We start from the raw sequence: 23,546 nt of genomic DNA, 5'->3' as shown, positions 1-23,546 counted from the left end.
TACAAGTTTTTATTGAGGTTGCAGTCAGTGTAAGGAGCAGGATGAGAGAAACTCTTTGTTACAATCGAGCTTTCGCAAAATTTATTTGCTTCGTCAAGATTAGCTAAAATGAGTATATAATTATAAATACAATGAAATTAAAGATAAAAGAACATTGTATAAAAAAGCACAAAAACTTACAACGTGAGGTTAGTTCATTAATTTAACATTTCCACAAAACATAATTATATAAATAGTTTTGTGGAAATGTTAAATTAATGAACTAACGTCACGTTGTAAGTTTTTGTGCTTTTTTATACAATGTTCTTTTATCTTTAATTTCATTGTATTTATAATTATATACTCATTTTAGCTAATCTTGACGAAGCAAATAAATTTTGCGAAAGCTCGATTGTAACAAAGAGTTTCTCTCATCCTGCTCCTTACACTGACTGCAACCTCAATAAAAACTTGTATCTACATATTGTCAGTCAATAATACCAAACTACTTTATATATATATATATATATATATATATATATATATATATATATATATATATATATAAAGAAAAATAAAGAAAGATTAATCTTTGCAGATAAGTTAAACAGTAAAGTTTTGAATATTGGGGAAATCTGCAAACCAAAACTCAATGCGTATCAATTGTACGGCCTAACGTTTTCGTGAATGATTATTCACTTCTTCAGGGCTGAAATAAAGAAAATGTTAATTAGCCATATATATTCCATGCAAAATGTTAGTTTTCATTACCAATACGTAGAATTGTAGAGTTACGTTGTTAAGTAATAAAAAAGACGATATGTATAAAAACATATCTCTTTTTGTTTGAAGTAAAAAGAAAACACAACACTTCAACTTGGAAAACTATGGCTATATGGTTACAATCAATGAATTATTTACTCAAGGAACCAATTACACTAGCATATAACTACATTTTATGTTGGAAGTAACTTTACATGTAGATGAGAACAATGAATGTTTAAATATGTCCTTCTTTTTTTGAACTTTCCCGTTCGGTGTTAACTATATTGAGCGCATGCTCATGAATAGACATGTAGGTTCATTTGACCTACGCATAGAAGTACCAAACACCCAATCGGTACGGACAAAAGGTATTATTAAACAAAAATATTAAGGTTTATTTATCTAAATATTACAAGAGGATGTACCGCAACATAAGTGTCATGTTACATAATTACATATTCTATTTATTTAAAGGTTTTTTTTTTTAAATTTTTTTAAAATTATTGTTGATTATTGGCAAACAAAAATTATTTTTTATTCTAAGAACTATTAATATTGACAATTACGTATTATCAGTCAAGTTGGAGTCATGCAAATTCGATCTATGGCTGGTATCTGATCTGAGTAAAAGATGATAAATATCACTCAGATTTTTGAAGTCACCTTTAACATTAATCGAGGAATCATTAAGGAAGATATAGGACATTTCAATAAATTCCCTTTTAAATTTATTGTTCTCTTGATGAAGAACGAGGGTGTTTTCAAAGTCCATGGAATGACCTGTGGTATGGACGTGTTTAGCCAATGCACAACGGTCGGGCTGAAGACGTGAATCACTTTTGTGTAAAGTGATCCTAAATTTAAGAAGTTGAGAAGTTTGACCAATGTACGATTTGTTACAAGAAGAACAGGGAACTTTGTAGACAATATTACTAAGCTTACCTATTTCTGTTTTATCCTTAACTTTTGAAAAAAGGTTGTTAATTGTTAAAGCTGATCTGAAAGCCACATTGATTTTAAAATGATTATCATTGTTGTTATTGTTACTTTCTAAATTATTAAATATCCTAGTCAACCCCGGAGTAATATCTTTGATATAAGGTATTGAAAAATATCTATTTAAAGTTGGAGTATTAGAGACCCTGTCATTGCCTAAGCCATCAAGGTCAACATTGTTAGTCGCGGGGGAAGGTGTTAAGTCTTCATTATGGACTGTGTTAAACAAGATCTTATTTATTAGTGTGGTTGGATAAGAATTTGAGATGAACAATTTAGTTAGTATTTGCAGGTTTTTGTTATGGAAGGAAGGATCTGATAATTTGATGACTCTGCTTTTCATCTGTTTTACTAAATTAACTTTGGTGGAATGTTTGTGATATGAATGGTAGTTTAAATACCTGCCCGAATGAGTAGGTTTCTGATACCAATCAATTTTAATTATATTGTTTGCATCCCTTATCATTCTGATGTCTAGAAAGGGTACTGAAAAGTTAGTATCCTCTTTCTCTATAGTAAATTGGATATTTGGGATGAAACTGTTGAAGGTGTTTAATAATTCATCAGTTTTATCAGATGGCACAGCCAAGATTATGTCATCAACATATTTTTTGATGAAGGGAATGTTGAAGGATAAGACAGGAATGACAGTGTCTAACACATAATCCATAACATAAGCAGCAATAATAGGAGAGATCTTTGCTCCCATAGGAGTACCGAAAGTTTGTTGATAGAATTTGTTGTTAAATGAGAAATAAGTGTTAGTAAACAAAAATTCGACGATGTTGATAAAGTTGTCAAAAGAAATGGAACAACAACCTCCAATACGGTCCCAATTAGCTTCTATGACCATTAAGCTTATTCTTAAGTAAACATTACTAAATAAGGATACGACATCCAGGCTGACGAGAACATAGTTATCTGGTAATTTGTAACCATTAAATTTTTCCACCATTTGAAAAGAATCTTTTACATAATACCTATTTTCATAATCGTACGCTTTAGTAAGAATGTCTGTGACAAAGGCAGAGATGTATTCAGTAGGGGTTCCAATTGAAGCTACTATTGGACGCACTGATAGAATCGGTTTGTGGATTTTGGGCAATGCATAAAATTTTGCAATTGTGCCATTATAAGTGGTAAGTTTCTTTTTTGTGTTGTTATCGATTTGTTTAGAAACAGCTAGGGATGAAATCAGTGCATTACATTTTCTTTGTAACGTGGGAGTGGGATCAGAAGAAATAGGTTTATATGATCCATCATTATCAATAAGAGAAGAACAGAGCTCTAGATACTGTGTTTTGTCTAGAATGACAGTGACGTTTCCTTTGTCTGCTTTGGTAACCACCAGATCAGGATTAGATTTTAGGAATTGCCTGGTTTTAAAATATAAGTTGTTACCTACCTTTTTCATGATACAGTTGATACCTTTTTCAACAACTTATATTTTAAAACCAGGCAATTCCTAAAATCTAATCCTGACCTGGTGGTTACCAAAGCAGACAAAGGAAACGTCACTGTCATTCTAGACAAAACACAGTATCTAGAGCTCTGTTCTTCTCTTATTGATAATGATGGATCATATAAACCTATTTCTTCTGATCCCACTCCCACGTTACAAAGAAAATGTAATGCACTGATTTCATCCCTAGCTGTTTCTAAACAAATCGATAACAACACAAAAAAGAAACTTACCACTTATAATGGCACAATTGCAAAATTTTATGCATTGCCCAAAATCCACAAACCGATTCTATCAGTGCGTCCAATAGTAGCTTCAATTGGAACCCCTACTGAATACATCTCTGCCTTTGTCACAGACATTCTTACTAAAGCGTACGATTATGAAAATAGGTATTATGTAAAAGATTCTTTTCAAATGGTGGAAAAATTTAATGGTTACAAATTACCAGATAACTATGTTCTCGTCAGCCTGGATGTCGTATCCTTATTTAGTAATGTTTACTTAAGAATAAGCTTAATGGTCATAGAAGCTAATTGGGACCGTATTGGAGGTTGTTGTTCCATTTCTTTTGACAACTTTATCAACATCGTCGAATTTTTGTTTACTAACACTTATTTCTCATTTAACAACAAATTCTATCAACAAACTTTCGGTACTCCTATGGGAGCAAAGATCTCTCCTATTATTGCTGCTTATGTTATGGATTATGTGTTAGACACTGTCATTCCTGTCTTATCCTTCAACATTCCCTTCATCAAAAAATATGTTGATGACATAATCTTGGCTGTGCCATCTGATAAAACTGATGAATTATTAAACACCTTCAACAGTTTCATCCCAAATATCCAATTTACTATAGAGAAAGAGGATACTAACTTTTCAGTACCCTTTCTAGACATCAGAATGATAAGGGATGCAAACAATATAATTAAAATTGATTGGTATCAGAAACCTACTCATTCGGGCAGGTATTTAAACTACCATTCATATCACAAACATTCCACCAAAGTTAATTTAGTAAAACAGATGAAAAGCAGAGTCATCAAATTATCAGATCCTTCCTTCCATAACAAAAACCTGCAAATACTAACTAAATTGTTCATCTCAAATTCTTATCCAACCACACTAATAAATAAGATCTTGTTTAACACAGTCCATAATGAAGACTTAACACCTTCCCCCGCGACTAACAATGTTGACCTTGATGGCTTAGGCAATGACAGGGTCTCTAATACTCCAACTTTAAATAGATATTTTTCAATACCTTATATCAAAGATATTACTCCGGGGTTGACTAGGATATTTAATAATTTAGAAAGTAACAATAACAACAATGATAATCATTTTAAAATCAATGTGGCTTTCAGATCAGCTTTAACAATTAACAACCTTTTTTCAAAAGTTAAGGATAAAACAGAAATAGGTAAGCTTAGTAATATTGTCTACAAAGTTCCCTGTTCTTCTTGTAACAAATCGTACATTGGTCAAACTTCTCAACTTCTTAAATTTAGGATCACTTTACACAAAAGTGATTCACGTCTTCAGCCCGACCGTTGTGCATTGGCTAAACACGTCCATACCACAGGTCATTCCATGGACTTTGAAAACACCCTCGTTCTTCATCAAGAGAACAATAAATTTAAAAGGGAATTTATTGAAATGTCCTATATCTTCCTTAATGATTCCTCGATTAATGTTAAAGGTGACTTCAAAAATCTGAGTGATATTTATCATCTTTTACTCAGATCAGATACCAGCCATAGATCGAATTTGCATGACTCCAACTTGACTGATAATACGTAATTGTCAATATTAATAGTTCTTAGAATAAAAAATAATTTTTGTTTGCCAATAATCAACAATAATTTTAAAAAAATTTAAAAAAAAAAACCTTTAAATAAATAGAATATGTAATTATGTAACATGACACTTATGTTGCGGTACATCCTCTTGTAATATTTAGATAAATAAACCTTAATATTTTTGTTTAATAATACCTTTTGTCCGTACCGATTGGGTGTTTGGTACTTCTATGCGTAGGTCAAATGAACCTACATGTCTATTCATGAGCATGCGCTCAATATAGTTAACACCGAACGGGAAAGTTCAAAAAAAGAAGGACATATTTAAACATTCATTGTTCTCATCTACATGTAAAGTTACTTCCAACATAAAATGTAGTTATATGCTAGTGTAATTGGTTCCTTGAGTAAATAATTCATTGATTGTAACCATATAGCCATAGTTTTCCAAGTTGAAGTGTTGTGTTTTCTTTTTACTTCAAACAAAAAGAGATATGTTTTTATACATATCGTCTTTTTTATTACTTAACAACGTAACTCTACAATTCTACGTATTGGTAATGAAAACTAACATTTTGCATGGAATATATATGGCTAATTAACATTTTCTTTATTTCAGCCCTGAAGAAGTGAATAATCATTCACGAAAACGTTAGGCCGTACAATTGATACGCATTGAGTTTTGGTTTGCAGATTTCCCCAATATTCAAAACTTTACTATATATATATATATATATATATATATATCAAACAAATGAAATAGAGAATGTGGAAAAATCCCCTTACGAACAATTCACACATCCACCATTTCAGGTTGGGAATATATATATATATATATATATATATATATATATATATATATATATATATATATATATATATATATATATATATATATATATATATGAAACTTAAAGCTAAAATCAATATCAACAAAAGAATTAATATTAAAATTAAACTCACCAGGCTTCCGGGTTGAACCGCGTTGAACCTCCTAAAGAAAACATCGTCCGCTCCATCTACAAATACAATTCCCGCCGTCAAAAATCTTCGCGCCTCTCCAAATCGTCTTCGCGCTAATTCCCACTCCGCCACGTCATCGACAGCCACGTCAGTCACACCAGTCCACGGTATAAATGACCGCCCCAGCGTCAGCAACAACAGTATTGCAGTGAGTAGTGAAGTAGTGAGTAGTGAGTGTAGTGTCTGGAGCCTCAGGAGACTGAGACCCCGGAAGCCCTGAAGATGACGTCAGAGAGGACGTCGAAAGCTCGGCCTAGAAACCAACGACGCGGTTCAACCGGGAAGCCTGGTGAGTTTAATTTTAATATTAATTCTTTTGTTGATATTGATTTTAGCTTTAAGTTTCATTGTATTAACCGCGGAAACCTTTCCGAACATATATATATATATATATATATATATATATATATATATATATATATATATATATATATATATATATATATATATATATATATATATATATATATATATATATCATTGAAATAGAGTGCTTAATTTTGAAAAAACATAAAGAGGATATTCGGACAGATTTCCTTTATAACACTCATCTGACTTGTTTTTGTTATTCCAGTTCCAATTTCCTCTTTTACATTAATTAAAAAATCATTTATTTACATTGGAAAGAAATGTCTAATCACCTACCACTCATATCACGTACAAAACGGCATAATTTTTTGGGGGTATATATCTTTGGTTCAAGGAGAGGCAGGAAAACCGCAAATACACCGAATCAATAGCGTTGAGTTAAGCTTTCAAATGGTGCCTAAGCGGTTAGGATCAGACATACACACGGCGCAGTAGAGCCGAAAAACTGAAAAACTAAACTTTGAAAATTTTGGTTTTTCGACAATTACTCAAAATTTTAGCCTACGAATTGTGCCAATAACTGAGCGTTTGTAGGCGGGCTCTAGACGCGTCTAACGGTGTATACCTTATATCTGGGAAAATTCGAATTTTTAAGTTATAGGGTTCATAAGTGTGATCAAATATGTGAGATAATGCTAGAAAGGCGACCATTTATAACGCTTAACGTGGAATCGAGAAACAGTACATTCAACTTCATACATTTAATTTATAAATAACTTTGAAAAACTCCTGATACAAGAATAAAAAACCGCTAAACGCCGTAAAAATGAGTGGAGCATACAATATTCCAGCTACAAAAGAGCTGATATGAATATTACGTGGCGCGAAAATGTGTTTTCATTTTGATGGAAAATAAAATTCTAGTTTTATTTTAAAAATGTTTCCATAATATTTGCTAAATTTGAAGTAAAACGCACCACAAAAGAGCTTCAAAATACAAACTCTATCAAAGTTACTCTTTTGTGGCGCGTTTTACTTCAAATTTAGCAAATATTATGGAAACATCTTTTTTCCATCAAAATGAAAATACATTTTCGCGCCACGCAATATTCATATCAGCTCTTTTGTAGCTGAAATATTGTATGCGCCACTCATTTTTACGGCGTTTAGCGGTTTTTTATTCTTGTTTATTATTATATTATACAGTGTGGTGTATGGTGCAAACGAAAGGAATAAATTCGTTATTTCATAATGACATTAAGGAAAAATCCATAAACAGTTCGATTTTTATATTTAAATTACGAAGTTTTGACATAATATATATCATACTAGTGACGTCATTCATCTGGACGGGGTGATGTAATTTATGATTTTTTTAATGAGAATAGGGCTCGTGTGCTAGCTCATTTGAAAAGATATTTAATTCTCTATTCAGTAATATGAACATTAACATAATCATTTATACAGGGTGTCTAAAAATTTTTTTTAAATTGAATTAATTGACAGAAAAAGAAGAATGTATGCAATTCAAAATACATTTTACTGCTGTCAGAAAACAGAAAAAAATGTTTATTTTCGCTTAAATTCAATGTTAAAGCTGCCACCCACCTGCTTGTTGGCAGTTTGAAACTTTCGTTTAAGCGAAAATCAATGTTTATTTTTCAAATAAAACATTTTTCTGTTTTCTGACAGCAGTAAAATGTATTTTGAATACATAAATTACATTCTTCTTTTTGTGCCAATTAATTTAATTTAAAAACAATTTTTGGACACCCCGTGTAAATGATTATGTTAATGTTCATTTTACTGAATAGGGAATTGAAGAGCCTTTTAAATGAGCTAACACACGACCACTATTCTCGAGACCTGTTCGGGATTTTCCCCTAAAGTCGCCAGCATACGAAATAACGAATGTATTCCTTTCATTTGCACCATACTGTATCTGTATATGTACCATTTATATAAAATAGATTTTATTTTTTCTTTTTACCATACAAAGTTTGACACATACACTTAGTCGTTTATAGACATTTTTTTTCTTCATTTAGATTCGCATGAATGCTTTTACTTTATTTAACTAGATGTTAGTTAAGTGTAGCATTTATGTAAAAACACGTCAAAAAAGTTATTAATTTTAGCTCCGATGGCCGATATTTTGCAAACCAATAATGCAGAAACCTAATGTTATGAAGCAGGTTAGTATTTAGTTTGTCTTTGATGTGACGCATTTGAAACTACGTTCTTGATTGCATTATTTTACACGATCATCACAATTTACATTTAAAGCGAATCCGTTATTTGCACAAGACGAAAACAACTGCTGCTCTCCTACGCAGCCTCTATATCATCTAACCTTGTATATCCCTTGTTTATATCGTTCATACATAAACCACATAATACCCGTATATTACCATCAATAAAACCCATTCCACTAATCTTAGCCTACAAGTGCGGAACTCCTCTAAATACTAAAGATCACAACAAGGTCTTTCGCATCATATGCCTGAACATAGCCAACATGCCTCTATTTCTCCGAAGAGGAAATCCATCACTATTCCAAAGTTAAGGAGAAAGATTCCCCCTTGGGGAAATCCCTTTTCAATATGCCTAGTTGATTTCGCCCCGCACACTCATAGACCCCGCATAGACCCAACTCACCAGACTACTGGCTCAGGGACAAGTCATCGCACTATTGAGCGCTTCAGCAATTGTAAATCTACATTGTCGAAGGTCCCTCTATGTCCATGAATAAGCCTAGACCAAACTGACCATCCATAGTTAAAGGGCTTGGTGCAGAAACCAGTAAAAGACCATTTGTGTCTAAATTGAGTGTATGACATTTCTTGCCTTCAAAAATACCTCCACACAGTTTGGAGCAAAAGCCATACACGTATTGTGTAAAAAACTCAAAATGTAGAACAACGTGGATGCCTATTGCACCAAAAATGTTAATAGCATAGTCTTTAGGATCGATGGTATTGAGAGCAATAACCGGAAACGTGATCCACATGACTGGTGCTGCTTCTACGGACGAACTTAAGCAGCTGCTGAACGTTCAAAAAGAAGTTCATCTCTTGAAAGCCTCTTTTTTACTCTTGTTCCAATAATAAATCAGTCAGTTATGTTTGACGAAACAGTTGCAAAGAAACGCTCCATAGAAACTGTATCGTTTTTGTGGCATTTCATACAAAAGTATATTAGAAGTTCTGTTACTGTTCTGCATATACAGGGTGTCCAGAAACTCTACCGACAAACGAAGACAGGAGATTCCTCATATAATTTGAAGACATTTTAACCCAATTTATCTAGTCCGAAAATGCTTCCCAAGGGAGCTAGAGCTCTTTGAAGATGGCGTCTTGTAATTAGTCTTTCTTAAATACCTCCAGAACGCTTCTATTTAGAAAAACAAAAATTGGTACACATATTTATCTTCCAGAGATAAATCGATTTCATCCATTGTGAATTTCTAGTACCGGTCATAGGCGTCCGTTTTGGGTAGGTAACGGTTATTTTATCGCATAACTTTTTTGTCTTTAGCTTTTAAGCATTTTTGATACTGGATTATATTGTGAGATATTCTAGTACTAAAAGGTACTCTTGATTTAAGTCGGTAGGACACACCGTGTTCTAAAAAAATCGATTTGAAAATTTTTCGTTTTTTGAATTTGAAAAAACTAAAAAATTAAAAAAAAACGGTGTACTTTTAGTTGTAACGGTGTAAAAAAACTTTAAGTACTAGAATACCTCACAATTTAATAATCTAAAGTCAAAAATTCTTAAAAATTAAAGACAAAAAAGTTAGGCCATAAAATAATAACCGTTACCCTACCCAAAACGGACGCCTATGACCGGTACTAGATATTCGCAATTAATGAAATCGATTCGTCTCTAGTATATAAATAAACGTACCAGTTTTCGTTTTCCTAAATGGTGTTTTTTGAATTTTTTTTTGGATATTCAAAAAACAAAAAATTTTCAAATCAATTTTTCTAGAAAGCAGTTTGTTCTACCAACTTAAAGCAAGAGTACCTTTTCGTACTAGCATACCTCCTAATTTAATAATCCTGTGTCAAAAATGCTTAAAAGTTAAAGACATAAAAGTTAGGCCATAAAATAACCGTTACCCTACCCAAAACGGACGCCTATGACCGGTACTAGAAATTCACAATAAATGTAATCGATTTATCTCTAGAAGATAAATATGCGCACCAATTTTCATTTTTCTAAATAAACGCGTTCTGGAGTTATTTAAGAAAAACTAATTTAAACAAGACGCCATTTTCAGAGCTCTAGCTCCCTTAGGAAGCATTTTCGGACTAGGTGAATTTGGTTAAATTGTCTTAAAATTACCTGAGAAATCTCCTGTCTTGTTTGTCGGTAGAGTTTCTGGACACCCTGTATTTACTGATAACTGCGGGGGGCAGAACAAAAATTCTGTTATGATCCATTTCCTTTTAACTTTGGTTAAGAACGGAAGATTTTCAAAAATAATACACAATTTACCTGAGCCAGGTCACAGCTTCTTACCGTGTGAACGAGATTTTGCACAAATTGAAAAAAAAAAGAAGCGTAAGAAAGAGATTCTACACACGTCATACGTGTGTAGAATGTCGAACGAGAGGCTAACAAAACGAGTGTTCGAAACGAGAGTGCAGGGGAAAAACAAAAGAGGAATACCAAGAGTTATGTGGGTAGATGAAATCAGGAAAGAAGTCGAGAAGAAGGGATTGACATTGGAAAGTGCAAGAAACCTAATAGTGCAGTTACTGAAGGTGGATATGAACTATTACCTCCGATTTCGTTGAACCTCCATCGATTTGCATGAAAATTGGTGAGTGGTTAGACGATATCTCAAGAAACAAAGGTGACATGGTGCCAACTTGCGCTTTTACCTTGGGGGTGGACGCCACCCCTTCTCCGGGGTGAAAATTATTATATTAAGAATAACCCCATAATTCGATAGACAGACAAATTCTAAGCAAAATTTGTTATATAAAGTTATTAAAATAAATCAAAACTTTTTGAGTTATTAAAGATCAAATATTTTAATTTTTCGTTAGAATAATGCATGTTTTAACCGATTTTTCACAAATAACTCAAAAAAGTTTTTACAAAAAAGTAGTTATAATTACCAAAATTGAAGCTAATAAAAAATGAAATAACTACTTTTTAGAAAAACCTTGTGATGTTAAGAGGATCGGTACGTATTTTCGGCTGCAATGCTATTCAAATGGGGATTCATTTTTTTCAAATCCTGAGAAAACTAATAAGTATTTTTGAAAAATTTAAACGCAGAATGAAAGACTACGTTATTAGCGAGGGCCGAAAGTCCCTGAGAACTTCTATAATGTTTATTTTAATAAGTTACAGGGGTGAAAAACTATGAGAAAATTTAGTGTGATTTTTAATTTCAAATATCTCATTCAAAATAAACTTTTTATTTATTCTAAGGGACTTTCGGCCCTCTGTAATAATTTAGTCTTTCATTCTGCGTTTAAATTTTTCAAAAATATTTATTGGTTTTTTCAGGATTCGAAAAAAAATGAACACAATGCCGTGGTAATATTTTCCAAATCTATCTTTGTGTTACAACGCACTCAGCCGAATATAATATTGTCAGCATATATTGTCAGTCAGACACTGACAATCAGTGACAATTTTAAATATTTGACATTGCATCGGGAATATTTTGTGTTATTGATTAAATAGTATTGATATATAATTTATTTGATAAATAATTGATTTAAGACGTGAACTTAATAAAAAGTTATTTATTGTGTATTATTTGTGGAAGATCCAAGCAGAGAATACATCAGGATAATATATTCTGTGATCCAAGTATTTTGTTGTTAAAGATGTTCAAAATTGTAAGCGTTCCATAACAATATATTATTAAAAAATCACTTTAACTCTTTTCCTCTTTTCTCGATTGAGTATTAGTTTTTGTTGTACAAATAAATTATTACAATCACTGAATACATAGTTAGTGAAAAAATTATCACTAGTAATACCACTAGAGGTCAAATTATTTCCGGAATTTTTTTGAGATCATGAATATTTTGAAAATTTTCTAAAAATATTCATGATTAAAAAAAAATTTCCGGATATTAATTTGACTTCGCGTGGTATTCGGTAAGAAAATTCCACACCAAATTTGCATTTGAAAATCCAAAGCTGCATGAACAGATTAATAGCGCGCCATAGCTTTGTCAGCAATTATTTAGGCTTTCAAATTCGTAATTTTTACTCATTGTAGTTGCATGGGAATACCATTTCAAGATAGAAAATAGTATATTCTTCAATTTTACATAAGTTTTGAGTAACTACAAGTGATAGAAAATTATTTTTTGGCGTTTTTAAAACTAAACTACGCAAAATTGAAAGTACTGAATGGGAAAAAGGTAAATAAATTAGTGTCTAAATATTATACATATTTTATTAGACATAGAAACTTAATTGAAAACATTCAAAGTCCTGCATTTTCGCCATTAAGAAGAGAGGAGGTGTCCGAAGAATATAGAAAACATCTTAGCTTTGTAACTAAAATGAATCAAAACTAAATTATGTAAACAAATAAAAACCAGTCTGTCAAAAATGTTCTGTTATTGTAAACGTCAAAAAAAACTCCGTTAGTTTTTAAGGTATCAGATTCACCTAAACACCATTTAAAAGTTAATTCCATGGGCTATTGAATATTGGTCAACCACGTTGAATTAATCTTTTAAACCCCTTACTTTTTTAAAAATAAAAGGTTAAATGGACCCGGTTACATGGTTCTCGCAACAAAATTTGAGCTTTAAACGTTTCTATCTCAGTTAATTTTTACCCTACAGAAATAGTAAAGAAGGTAAAATATTTGTTACAGAAAAAACTAAAATTTGGCTATATATAATTTTTTACGTATATTGAGTATTGTTGAAGTTGTTATCAAAAGAAAATGAAAATTACGATAATTTTAAAAATTTGATTTTTTTAAGTCATATCTTTTTTTCAAAAATATGCATTCTTAACCGGTCAAAATTGTTGAAATGATTACTTATGCCTTATGCTAATATAAAGAAATTCTTGTGAGAATTACTATAAATTATAATTTTTGTGAAAATGGCATATGTTTTATTTTTCACTTTTTCCTACAAAATTCGAAAGGGTTCTCTTATTTTCATCATAACTTGCTTAATTTTGAAGCTATTAACTTCTTCTGGTGCGCATTTGATAGGTATGCCGAAGTGCCTTTACAAGTGTTTAACAGGCATATTTTATAAAATGCATCGTTTTCCCGTTATTTAAGCTTGAATACTTAGATTTGAGTACTCGTCGAAAAAAAAAATATACATTCAATTACCCATAGCTCACTTTGAACTAACATTAGTTTAGTTCTTTAAGTAAGGAGTATATTCAATTATTATCTTCAATTTTGATAATAATAACTTATTTGCAAAAGTTTATAGTTATTGAGTTACGTGAAAAATAGCTTTGTTCTTTAATAACTCAAAAAGTATTGATTTATGTTAATAACTTTATATAACAAATTTTGCTTAGAATTTGTCCCTCTATCGATTTATGGTATTATTTTTAATAAAATAATTTTCACCCCCGAGATGGGGTGGTATCCAACCCCAGGGTAAAAGCGCAAGTTGGCATCATGTCACCTTTGTTCCTTGAGGTAACGCAAGATCGGAAAGCATAGAGGCTACAATGCCAAACTCAACTCCACCAGCCTTACACCTAAAGGTAGAAAGGCTTAGGACTAAGTAAGTAAGTAAGAAAGAGTAAGTAAGTATGTACCCGAAGAAAGGTATTCATTAGTTGAAAGCTGTGGTAAAAAGTTCACTGTGGAACGTGTAACACAGGACATGGTCTTTGATTTCAAAACATATCTCGAGCCTTTTTTTTTAAAAAGCCGTGGTTAAAAAGCGCCCTTTTACTTTATCGAAATATAGATTATTTAAATATGATTCTGCATCCCCTGAGAATATTTCGGTAACTGAAGCACATAATCCTTTCTCTTCAATGTCATATGCTTTAAATAAAAGTTCAGGAACGAATATTGACCTAAACGGAGCTCCTCTGGCTTATAAGGAAAAGATACCACTGAAATCAGCAAAATATGATAGCATTATGGCTTTAGTGAAAAAATATTGATCCCCCTTTTTGTCAAGCATTTTATGATAGAACCAAACGGGCAGATGCTGATTGCCAAAAAGGTGACGATTCTAATAATTAGAGCGTTTTAGACTGTCCTCTTTTATTTTATTTTTGATTTTCTGCATTATTGCAGTGATAGTATAGTAGAATTTATTATTGTATTACATACTTTGTTATTATAGGGCAGTCAATGAGGGTATTTGGCTCCGAATTCCATCCTACTACATCGATTTACTTGATCTTTTCACAGTAAGTAGGGAATAGCTCATGAAACAAAGTCTACCCTATGCCGATGTGCGTTTTTATCTTGGGGGGTGGTTCCCACCCCTTCTCGGGAGTGAAAAATGTTTTGGTTAAAATAGCCACAGAAGAGGCTAGAGAACCTAATTTTAAGCAAAAACTGTTCTATAATTATTTTTTAAAAACTCAATACTCTTTGAGTTATTCATGGTTGAAAATTGGTCATTTTCATTGATCAATGACATCTTTTCGGAAACTATGCATCTAACAAAAAAACTATATAAAATATTTCTGTAGGTTATAAAAAAACAAAGTGCCTCGTTCATTCATAAATCTTCTAGTTAAAATACAAAGAGGGATATGGTAGGTAAGAAGAGTTTGTTTTTTTGCTGCATGCTCAAATCGGTGTATTCGACTTGAAATAACAGAGAAACGGTCGATTTTAGGTGTATAATTATACTTACAACTTTTATAGTCCTTGAAAAGACCTTTAAAATGAGCAACACTAAATGTCGATTACATTCAAACTAAGCGAGATATTCTGCAAAAAAGTTGATGAATAATGTATTTTAAGAAGAAATGAGAAGTATATTTAACCCCTCATCCATCAGAATTTAAATACATCGTTTTCCTTCTACAATACTTTTTATTATAGTGTTATTTATATGTTCAAAAAGTGGGACTGGTTTAAAATGAATAGTTTTTGAAAAAAAATAAGATCAAATTATAGAGCGCATTTTTAAATTTTCTTAAAAATCTTCCTTTTTCTCCATGTAACTCGAAAATGATAAGAGATATGAAAAAAAGATACCACACAAAAATGTAGGTTTTTTCAGATAAAAATTTCCTTTTTATTTTTCGTTACTGTATGTCTTATCATTTTCAAGTTACATGGAGAAAAAGGAAGATTTTTAAGAACATTTAAAAATGCCATCTATAATTTGATCTTTTTTTTTTTCAAAAACCATTCATTTTAAACCCGTCCAACTTTCTGAACATAGAAATAACACTATAGTAAAAGGTATTGTAGAAGAAAAACGATGCATTTACATTTTGGTGGATGGTGGTTAAAATTACTTCTCATTTTTTCTTAAAACACATTAGTTATCAATTTTGTTTCCAGCATATCTCGCTTAGTATTAATGTAATGTACCTTTAATATAGCTTATTTTAAAGGTCTTTTCAAGCACTACAAAAGGTATTGGTAGCATTATACACCTAAAACCGACCGTTTCTCTGTTATTTCAAGTTGAATACACTAATTTGAGAATGTACCAAAAAACAAACTATTTTCACATACCATATCTCTTTTTGTATTATAACTAGAAGAGTTATGGAGGCAAGTGTCTCTTTGTTTTTTTATAACTTACAAAAATGTTGAATATAATTTTTTTAGTTAGATGCATAGTTTTTAAGGTATTCGCAAAAAACCGTTCGAAAAGGTATCAAGTTTCAATGAAAATGGAAAATTTTCAACCACGAATAACTCAAAAAGTATCGAGTTTTTAAAAAAAAATTATAGAACAGTTTTTGGTTAGAATTAGGTTCTCTAGCGAATTCCGTGATAATTTTAACCAAAAAATTTTCCACCTCTGAGAAGGGGTGGGAACCACCCCCAAGATAAAAGCACACATCGGCATAGGATAGACTTTGAATTAGGAGATAAGTAGAGGCTAGGCCCAAAATTTCATTAAAATCCATGCAGTAGGATAGAATTCGGAGGTAATATCCTATTCTTGCTCCCATTGACTGGCGTATTAGGTTAGTTCTGTGTTATACCTAGTGTGACTAACTCCAATTCAGTCGAATCCGGGAAAAGGCTGAAAAAATACCTGAAATCCGGGACTCTTCAATAAAAATCGGGCCATTTCTTTTTCAGAAGACGATAATTAAAATACAGAAACGAAAAAAAGTCCACCGTTTTAGTTTTCGTAGAACTATAATACCATAGTAGGGGACGAAAGTATGTTAAATTTGCAGTTACTCGAGCGTTATTGGGACCGATTGGGTTGTGACGAGTAGGTCCTAAAACCAAAAAAAGGTAAGTTAAGTTTTACATAAAGTAGGGGACTTTCCATTTTTTAACACGTTGACGGACATTGAGTCAAAAGTGTAAGCAAGTGTTGTGACATTATATTTATGTATTTTGCAAAATAGAATAGGGAAATTGCCGAATTTCTTAGTTTATGGAAACAATGAGTTTTTAACATTTATTGCAAACATGTGGACGACGACCATTATTGTTTCAATACATTTAATATGTATATGACACCGATTTTTTGTCACAACTCGTTATTTTAAAAACACGTCACTATAGACGTTGTGTCACATTACATAAATGGAAATTAGACGTCTATAGACGTTCTGACCGTCAACGTGTTAATTTAATTTTTCATTTCCAACAATCGTTTTTTTTTCGGTCATATCGCCATCTATCCATAATTCGAAAAAATGTCTCGAATAAAAGTTGCTTATTTTTACGTAAAGAATCCAAATCTGCAATAAAAATTGGGAAGATTTTAAAGAAATATTAAACACGTATATTTTGCAGTTTTTAGATCTGATGTTCATTTCGCGAAATATCGCGGGGTTCGTATTTAAAATTTTAAATTTACCCCCCACCCTTCTCCGTGGGGGGTCGTGTTTGGTATCATTCGATAGATTTTTGAAAAATATTGAACACGTATTTTTTCGTTTTTCGATCTGACGTTCATTTCGCAAAATATTCGCTGTTTTTGTGAAACTTTGTGACTCGTCCATTTCCTTACGCCCCGCTCAAATCGTCAGATTTTTCAAATATACACTCTTTTCCATGTACTTAACTTACCTTATCTTAATCTGACGATTTCGAGTTTTTCGAAGGATAGATTTTTTTTTCGGACCCCCCTTAACGAACTCGTCTGTATTAAGAGCCAATATATGGTAGGGGTACATTTACAGGGTACAAGGTTTCTCCCCATGTGATAATCTGACGCGCTCGAGTAACTGCAAAAATCCCCGCTTGGGCTTCCCTACCACCACGATATAAAATGCATGCGTTTTGGATGTGGTATTAGTATTCTAGAAATTGTCGACTTTTTTCGTCCCAAGAATTCAATATGAAGTGAATTCATAGGAAAATAACTTATTCAAAATTTCAACATAGAATCCGGGACTCCGGGACACGACTTCATAATTCCTATGTCCCGGATTTTTCGGACTAGTTGGTCACACTAGTTATACCACACTAGTTATATAAAAAAACCAAAATGAACATACAGTGGTGTTAAAAAGTCCTGCATCACCTAAGCGCCTTATAGTTTTTGAGGTTTAACACAAGTTTTTTGTATATTTTCGCTGATTCATTTTAAGTTTGTGCTTGTAATTAACATTATCGGTATACTAATGTGTTTTTAATTACTAGCTCAAAATTCTACAGAAAAGATTAAAATAATCTGATTGAAGGGATTTCCCATAATCCTAGAAAATTATGAGGTGATTAAGTCGTTAAAGTACTATTAAATTGAATCTTAATGACAAATTTGCCACATATTTTGACTATATAAACACTGTAGTTACCCTAACACATTTATTCGCTCTTTGATTTTTGATAAAAAGGTCAAAATGTCATCCCAGACCAAACAAACTAAATTATCGAACGAAAAGCGTTTTGAAATTATTTTTCACCATAAAAACGACAAATCTAGTCGCGAAATAGCATCCGCAGTAAACTGTAATCAATCTACAGTAATTAGAGTCATTAAGAAGTATGCTGAACAAGGAAAAATCGACGACAGACCGCGTATTTGGTATGGTGATGCAGGACTTTTTAACACCACTGTATATTGTTAGAAAGGATGAGTTTTTGGTTATCCTCTTCAGCTCAAAGAAAAAAGTTTTTATTATTTTAATAATATTTTCTATTTTCTCTCCTCATGTGTGAAAACAATAAACGAAAATCTATAAAAACTATAAAAAAAATATTTGACACACATAATATGACAGGTCTAGCATAATGGACATCAGTACTTAGCTTTCATATAATTTAATATGAAACTAAAAAAACATTCTGGTTCAGGAGAAATACACATATACATTTTGCATTTTTTACAAAAGAATCTCGTCTTCTTAGTGCATCCAAGAGATTTAGGCAACGCGATTAAAATTTCTATTGCTGACAGAGCATATTGGCAAATGATCATTACTGGTTTTTCTTACATCTATAGGCGGTAACTGGAAAACTGTAGACTTTTTACAGGAGTTATGGGCACTTCATCTATCAGGTGTCTGTGGTTATCTTGAAATAGACGTACATAGCTTGTCTCCCACTTGCAGGCTTACCACCTAGAGCTAGTGACCTTCCAACATACATCTTAAATTCCTGTAAATCCATTTCCTTTGATCAGTATCGCTATCTTTACTGACTAAAAAATCGTTATCTGTCAAAATAGCCTCAAATTCACGTTCCATCAATATCCTTTTACTATTTGTAACTAAACTTAAAAAACGTGAGTATGGTAACATATTTTGCTAACTAAGTCCCAATGTACAAAATGCTGGACAAAAAGTTTAGAGGACCCCTGACGTGTCCAGTTGTAATTATTTTCAAATATATATTTACCACAAATATGTCCAATCATCAAGTCACATACATTAAAAACAATCAATACTGTAAAGTACAGAAAAACACTACAACTTACTGTATTTTTGTGGAGCCACCACATCATAACTTAAAAAATTTCACCACATGTAACAACAAACTACCGAGGTAGACGCTGTTGTCAAATTTTTCAAACGAGTAAATTTGACTGATAAATAGGAAGTCCAATATGCTGCAATATAGGACGCAGCGATGCCCAACCCGAATAGTCACCGTGTAATAAATTAGTAAACATTGTCCAGCTGGCTGGACCCATGGACTTAGGAGGTTATAATAGTTCAAAAATGCAAAATGAAAAAATTCACATAATTTCAACTATGACTAAATGACACGTTTTTCTCATTTTTCTCAAAGCTATGCAATGTGTACCAGGGGCGGCTCGTCGGGTAGGCAAGGTAGGCGCCGCCTACCCTCTTCAAATGTAGTACAATAATATAAATTATTAATATAAATTACTTATTTCAAAATTGTAATTTATAAATTTTGACACAATATCTACAATAAAATAGCAGAAATTATCCAAATTATTTTTAAAAATATCCAAAAAATTTTCTCCGTAGTTATAATTATTGTACGCTCCTTGTAGTATCAGTAGTACTGTATAGATTCTATATTCTCCTTGGTCAGGCACTCGGGAACGTAGCCTGAAATAGAACGACGCCAATACCGAATTGACGTGCGATCTCTCTCTGTTTACGCGAGCAGGCCTGCTGCAGGCCGGCGGATTTTGAACGGGCGGATAGGCACAGAGTCTTATAGCCGGACCTACAAAATTTTATCAGTTGCTTCTCTTGTGTCTTGTGAAACTGTTTTAAAATAATTGTTTTTTGATTTTGGCTGTTATTAGTAGGTTAAGTATTGAATAAAACTAGGTAGGACAATTTAAATTTGTTTATGAAAACTGAATAATGTGTTATTAGATTATATAGATAATTAAAAATTTAAAGCGAGGTTAATTGTTAACTTTCAATTTATTCGAATAGTAAATTATTATTTGATACATAAATAAAATAAGTAATATTTGACGTTGTTGAAACGTAGGTGTGTTAGTTTTATTGGTGGAAAAACTTTAGTCATCGAATATGAATATTTTAAACGATGTAATATGCAGTTTGATCGAGACACCTTTTTCAAGGCGCCAAAATCAAGAAAGATTAGTAATTATTTCAATGGGCCGGCCTTTACAAAATTTAACAATTTTATCCACAGATAAGACAAAAGACAATCAACCATTTTCGAGATCGTTTAAAACAATATGGTACGAAAATCATAAATGGCTAAGCGGAAGTTATTTTAAAAATTCACTTTTCTGTTGGCCTTGTCTGTTGCTCTCAAATTTGAAGCAAAATGTTTGGGTGAGTCAGGGATATTCAGATTTGAAAAATTTATCAGCTAGTGTAAAAAAACATGAATCTTAAAAGAACATTTAAACAATTGCTTAGATTTAAAACGGTTAGAAAAAAATAAACAAACTACTGACAGTGCTTTCGCTGGACATATTTCTCTATCTAATAAGATATATAATGAAGAAGTTGAAAAAGATTGAAGAAGTTGAAAAAATTGATGTTACAATTCTTTTAGCAAAACAAGAACTTACATTTCGCGGTCGTGATAAGAGCCATAATTCTTCAAACATGGGTAATTTTAAAGAAATTTTTAATTTAGTAGTTAAACGCGATCAGGAAATCCAGGATCATGTTAAAAAATAGAAGGGGTGTTCACGGGTTTGTCAAAAACAATACCAAAATGATTTAATAGATTGTCTTGCCGATTACGTAAAAAATGAAATTTCAACAGAAATTAATGAAAGTCAATTTTTTTCTATACTAGCTGACGATACTACTGATATAACCGAAAAATCACAGTGTACTTTAACAATCCGTTTTGTTAACAAAGTTGGTCAGGTAACAGAAAGATTTTTAGGGTTTTTTGATGTTAGCGATAATAGATCTGCAGACGCTCTATATAGTTTAATTTCAAACGTGCTTGAGCCATATGATTACAAAAATAAATTAATTGCTCAATTTTACGATGGTGCAAGTGTAATGGCTGGCTCTTTAAACGGATTACAATCAAAAATTAAAGTAGATGCTCCAAAAGCAATTTTTACACATTGTTGCGCTCATAGATTACATTTAGTATTGCAAGACGGCTCAAAATGTATTACAAACGTAGGATATTTTTTGTCGCCTACCCGAAGTATATGTGTAGCCTACCCGCATACTGAGGTCACGAGCCGCCACTGATGTGTACGTGAACAGTTATTGCACCAAGCCCTTCAATTGTTCTAACAAGTCTCCAAACTAATTAGTGTATCGCCGATTCCACAGAGCGACTCGGTACGAAACCGTACTGATTATCATTCAGAAGACCCAAAGTTTCAGGCTGCTCCTAAATGAACCAATATATTAACTTTTCCATCATTTTCAATTGAAACGAGGATAGTGTAATCATCCGAAAGGATCAGACTTTTTAATAAGAGACAATCCTGGTACTTAGTACTATAAGCTGATAATATAGTGTGAGCAGGAAATACTGAAAAGGATTTAGAATAAAATCTGGGACTGTGGGGCTCTTGAGGAAAATGGTTTAAAACTTAGTAGGACAAAAACAGACTATTTGGAATGTTCATTTAAATATGGAGTTACCGCTATAGTTACTCTAGGACCTAGAGTACTAGTAAGACCGACTTTCGGACCACCAACTATTATGTCAACTGGTTTGCGGTTTTGCGATAATGGCCAGAAAGGACCATAAATTACTGCATCTGCCTTTTAAAAGATGAGAACCTTTTTGTATTTTAAGAAATTGACATAGAGTGTGGCGATCTGACATCGTAATCCATTAGTGTTTCCTTGAAAAGAACATTAATTTTATACAATCTGTTTAGGGATACATTTTGGTTTCTCGAAATCAACGGCCCTTGTTGGCATATGGTTTGTATATTACATGTGAGTTTTAAATGACTAATGTTGTTTCGTTTTGAGAAGTTATTAAAAATTAAGAAAATAAAATTAGCAAAAATAGTAATTAAAGCGTATCGCTATAAGTATAATAGAGAAAGTCTAGGAATGGCATCAGTTAAAATAGTTCGGGCATGTTCAACGTTTGGGTGATTAAAGTCGAGACGTTAATCACCAAATACGAAGAATTGCTGATTTGCGAATTGCTGGCAGGAGTAGGAGAGGACGTCCAAAGAGGACATGGGGGAGATGCTTAGACGGGACATGCCGGTAAAGGAAATTGATATTGGTATGACCTAAGATAGGAACTTATGAAATGTAATTAGGAAAGGCAAATAGAGTTATGTCATAAACTTGGTATCATTTTTGAAAGAAATATTGTTATTTACATTGTATTACTGATAACAATAAAGGAGCGGAGAGGAAAATACAAAATCGACGTGTTCTTTGCATTTTTTTTATTCTCGCGAAAACAAATGATGCTGAATATATTCAATGTACAGTCGGAAAAATGAAAGAATACCCATGAACGATCACATCAATCACTTATTTTGTATTTGCTGTATTTTTCTATAAATAACAAACGTTTGTTATAGAAAAAGACAGCAAATACAAAATAAGTGATTGATGTGATCGTTCATGGGTATTCTTTCATTTTTCCGACTGTATATACTACATTCCCGTCTATATGCATATGGGTCATTCTCAAAAAATAACGAAAACTGAGTATTACATTGGAAAGTTTACAAATAAATTACTTTTATAATTTATTTTGGTGCAAATATACAAATTATATTAAAATTATTTAAAAAAAAATATGTACCCCTCATATTTAAAAAAAAATTAAAAAATGACACGGTAATGAGATTTGTCAAACACGGTAATGTACAGATGACATGGTAATGTTAAATTGGTGTCATGGTAATGTCCAAAGATAATAAAATTGGGATAAGTGCGATTCTTTGTCCTTTAAGAACTGATTTTTGTTTTTCAATATTATTAGCAGTAAGTATTTTTTTCACTAAGTCACAAAAACTACAAACATATCAAAACAAGTGTGCTGTTTATTTATACAAAAAAACTAAAAATCATAATTCAATCAAATACTTAAAAATAAAAATTATAAAACGCACTATAAATTAACGAATAACGAAAATTAAATGAATTATAAAAAGCACATAAAACACACTAAATACACACACCGGCAAAATTAGCCGAAC

General features: G+C 32.0%; 1 protein-coding gene across 2 annotated transcripts in view; it reads left to right on the top strand.

Annotated features, from left to right (window-relative positions):
• Positions 1-23,546, top strand: part of LOC126885206 (RNA-binding protein 7) — a 95,712-nt gene that overhangs the window by 17,539 nt on the left and 54,627 nt on the right. The window contains exon 2 of one of the 2 annotated variants that reach the window (XM_050651655.1): positions 8,478-8,534. The exons of the other annotated variant lie outside the window; for it this stretch is intronic. Within the exon in view, the coding sequence (XP_050507612.1) occupies positions 8,478-8,508 (31 nt within the window). The 3' untranslated portion in view covers positions 8,509-8,534. The remainder of the gene's footprint in view (positions 1-8,477; positions 8,535-23,546) is intronic. 2 annotated transcript variants of the gene reach the window in all.

Source organism: Diabrotica virgifera, chromosome 5 (genome assembly GCF_917563875.1).
Source record: "Diabrotica virgifera virgifera chromosome 5, PGI_DIABVI_V3a".
Classification (NCBI taxonomy): Eukaryota; Metazoa; Arthropoda; class Insecta; order Coleoptera; family Chrysomelidae; genus Diabrotica; species Diabrotica virgifera.
This window is presented reverse-complemented; position numbering and strand designations above follow the sequence as displayed.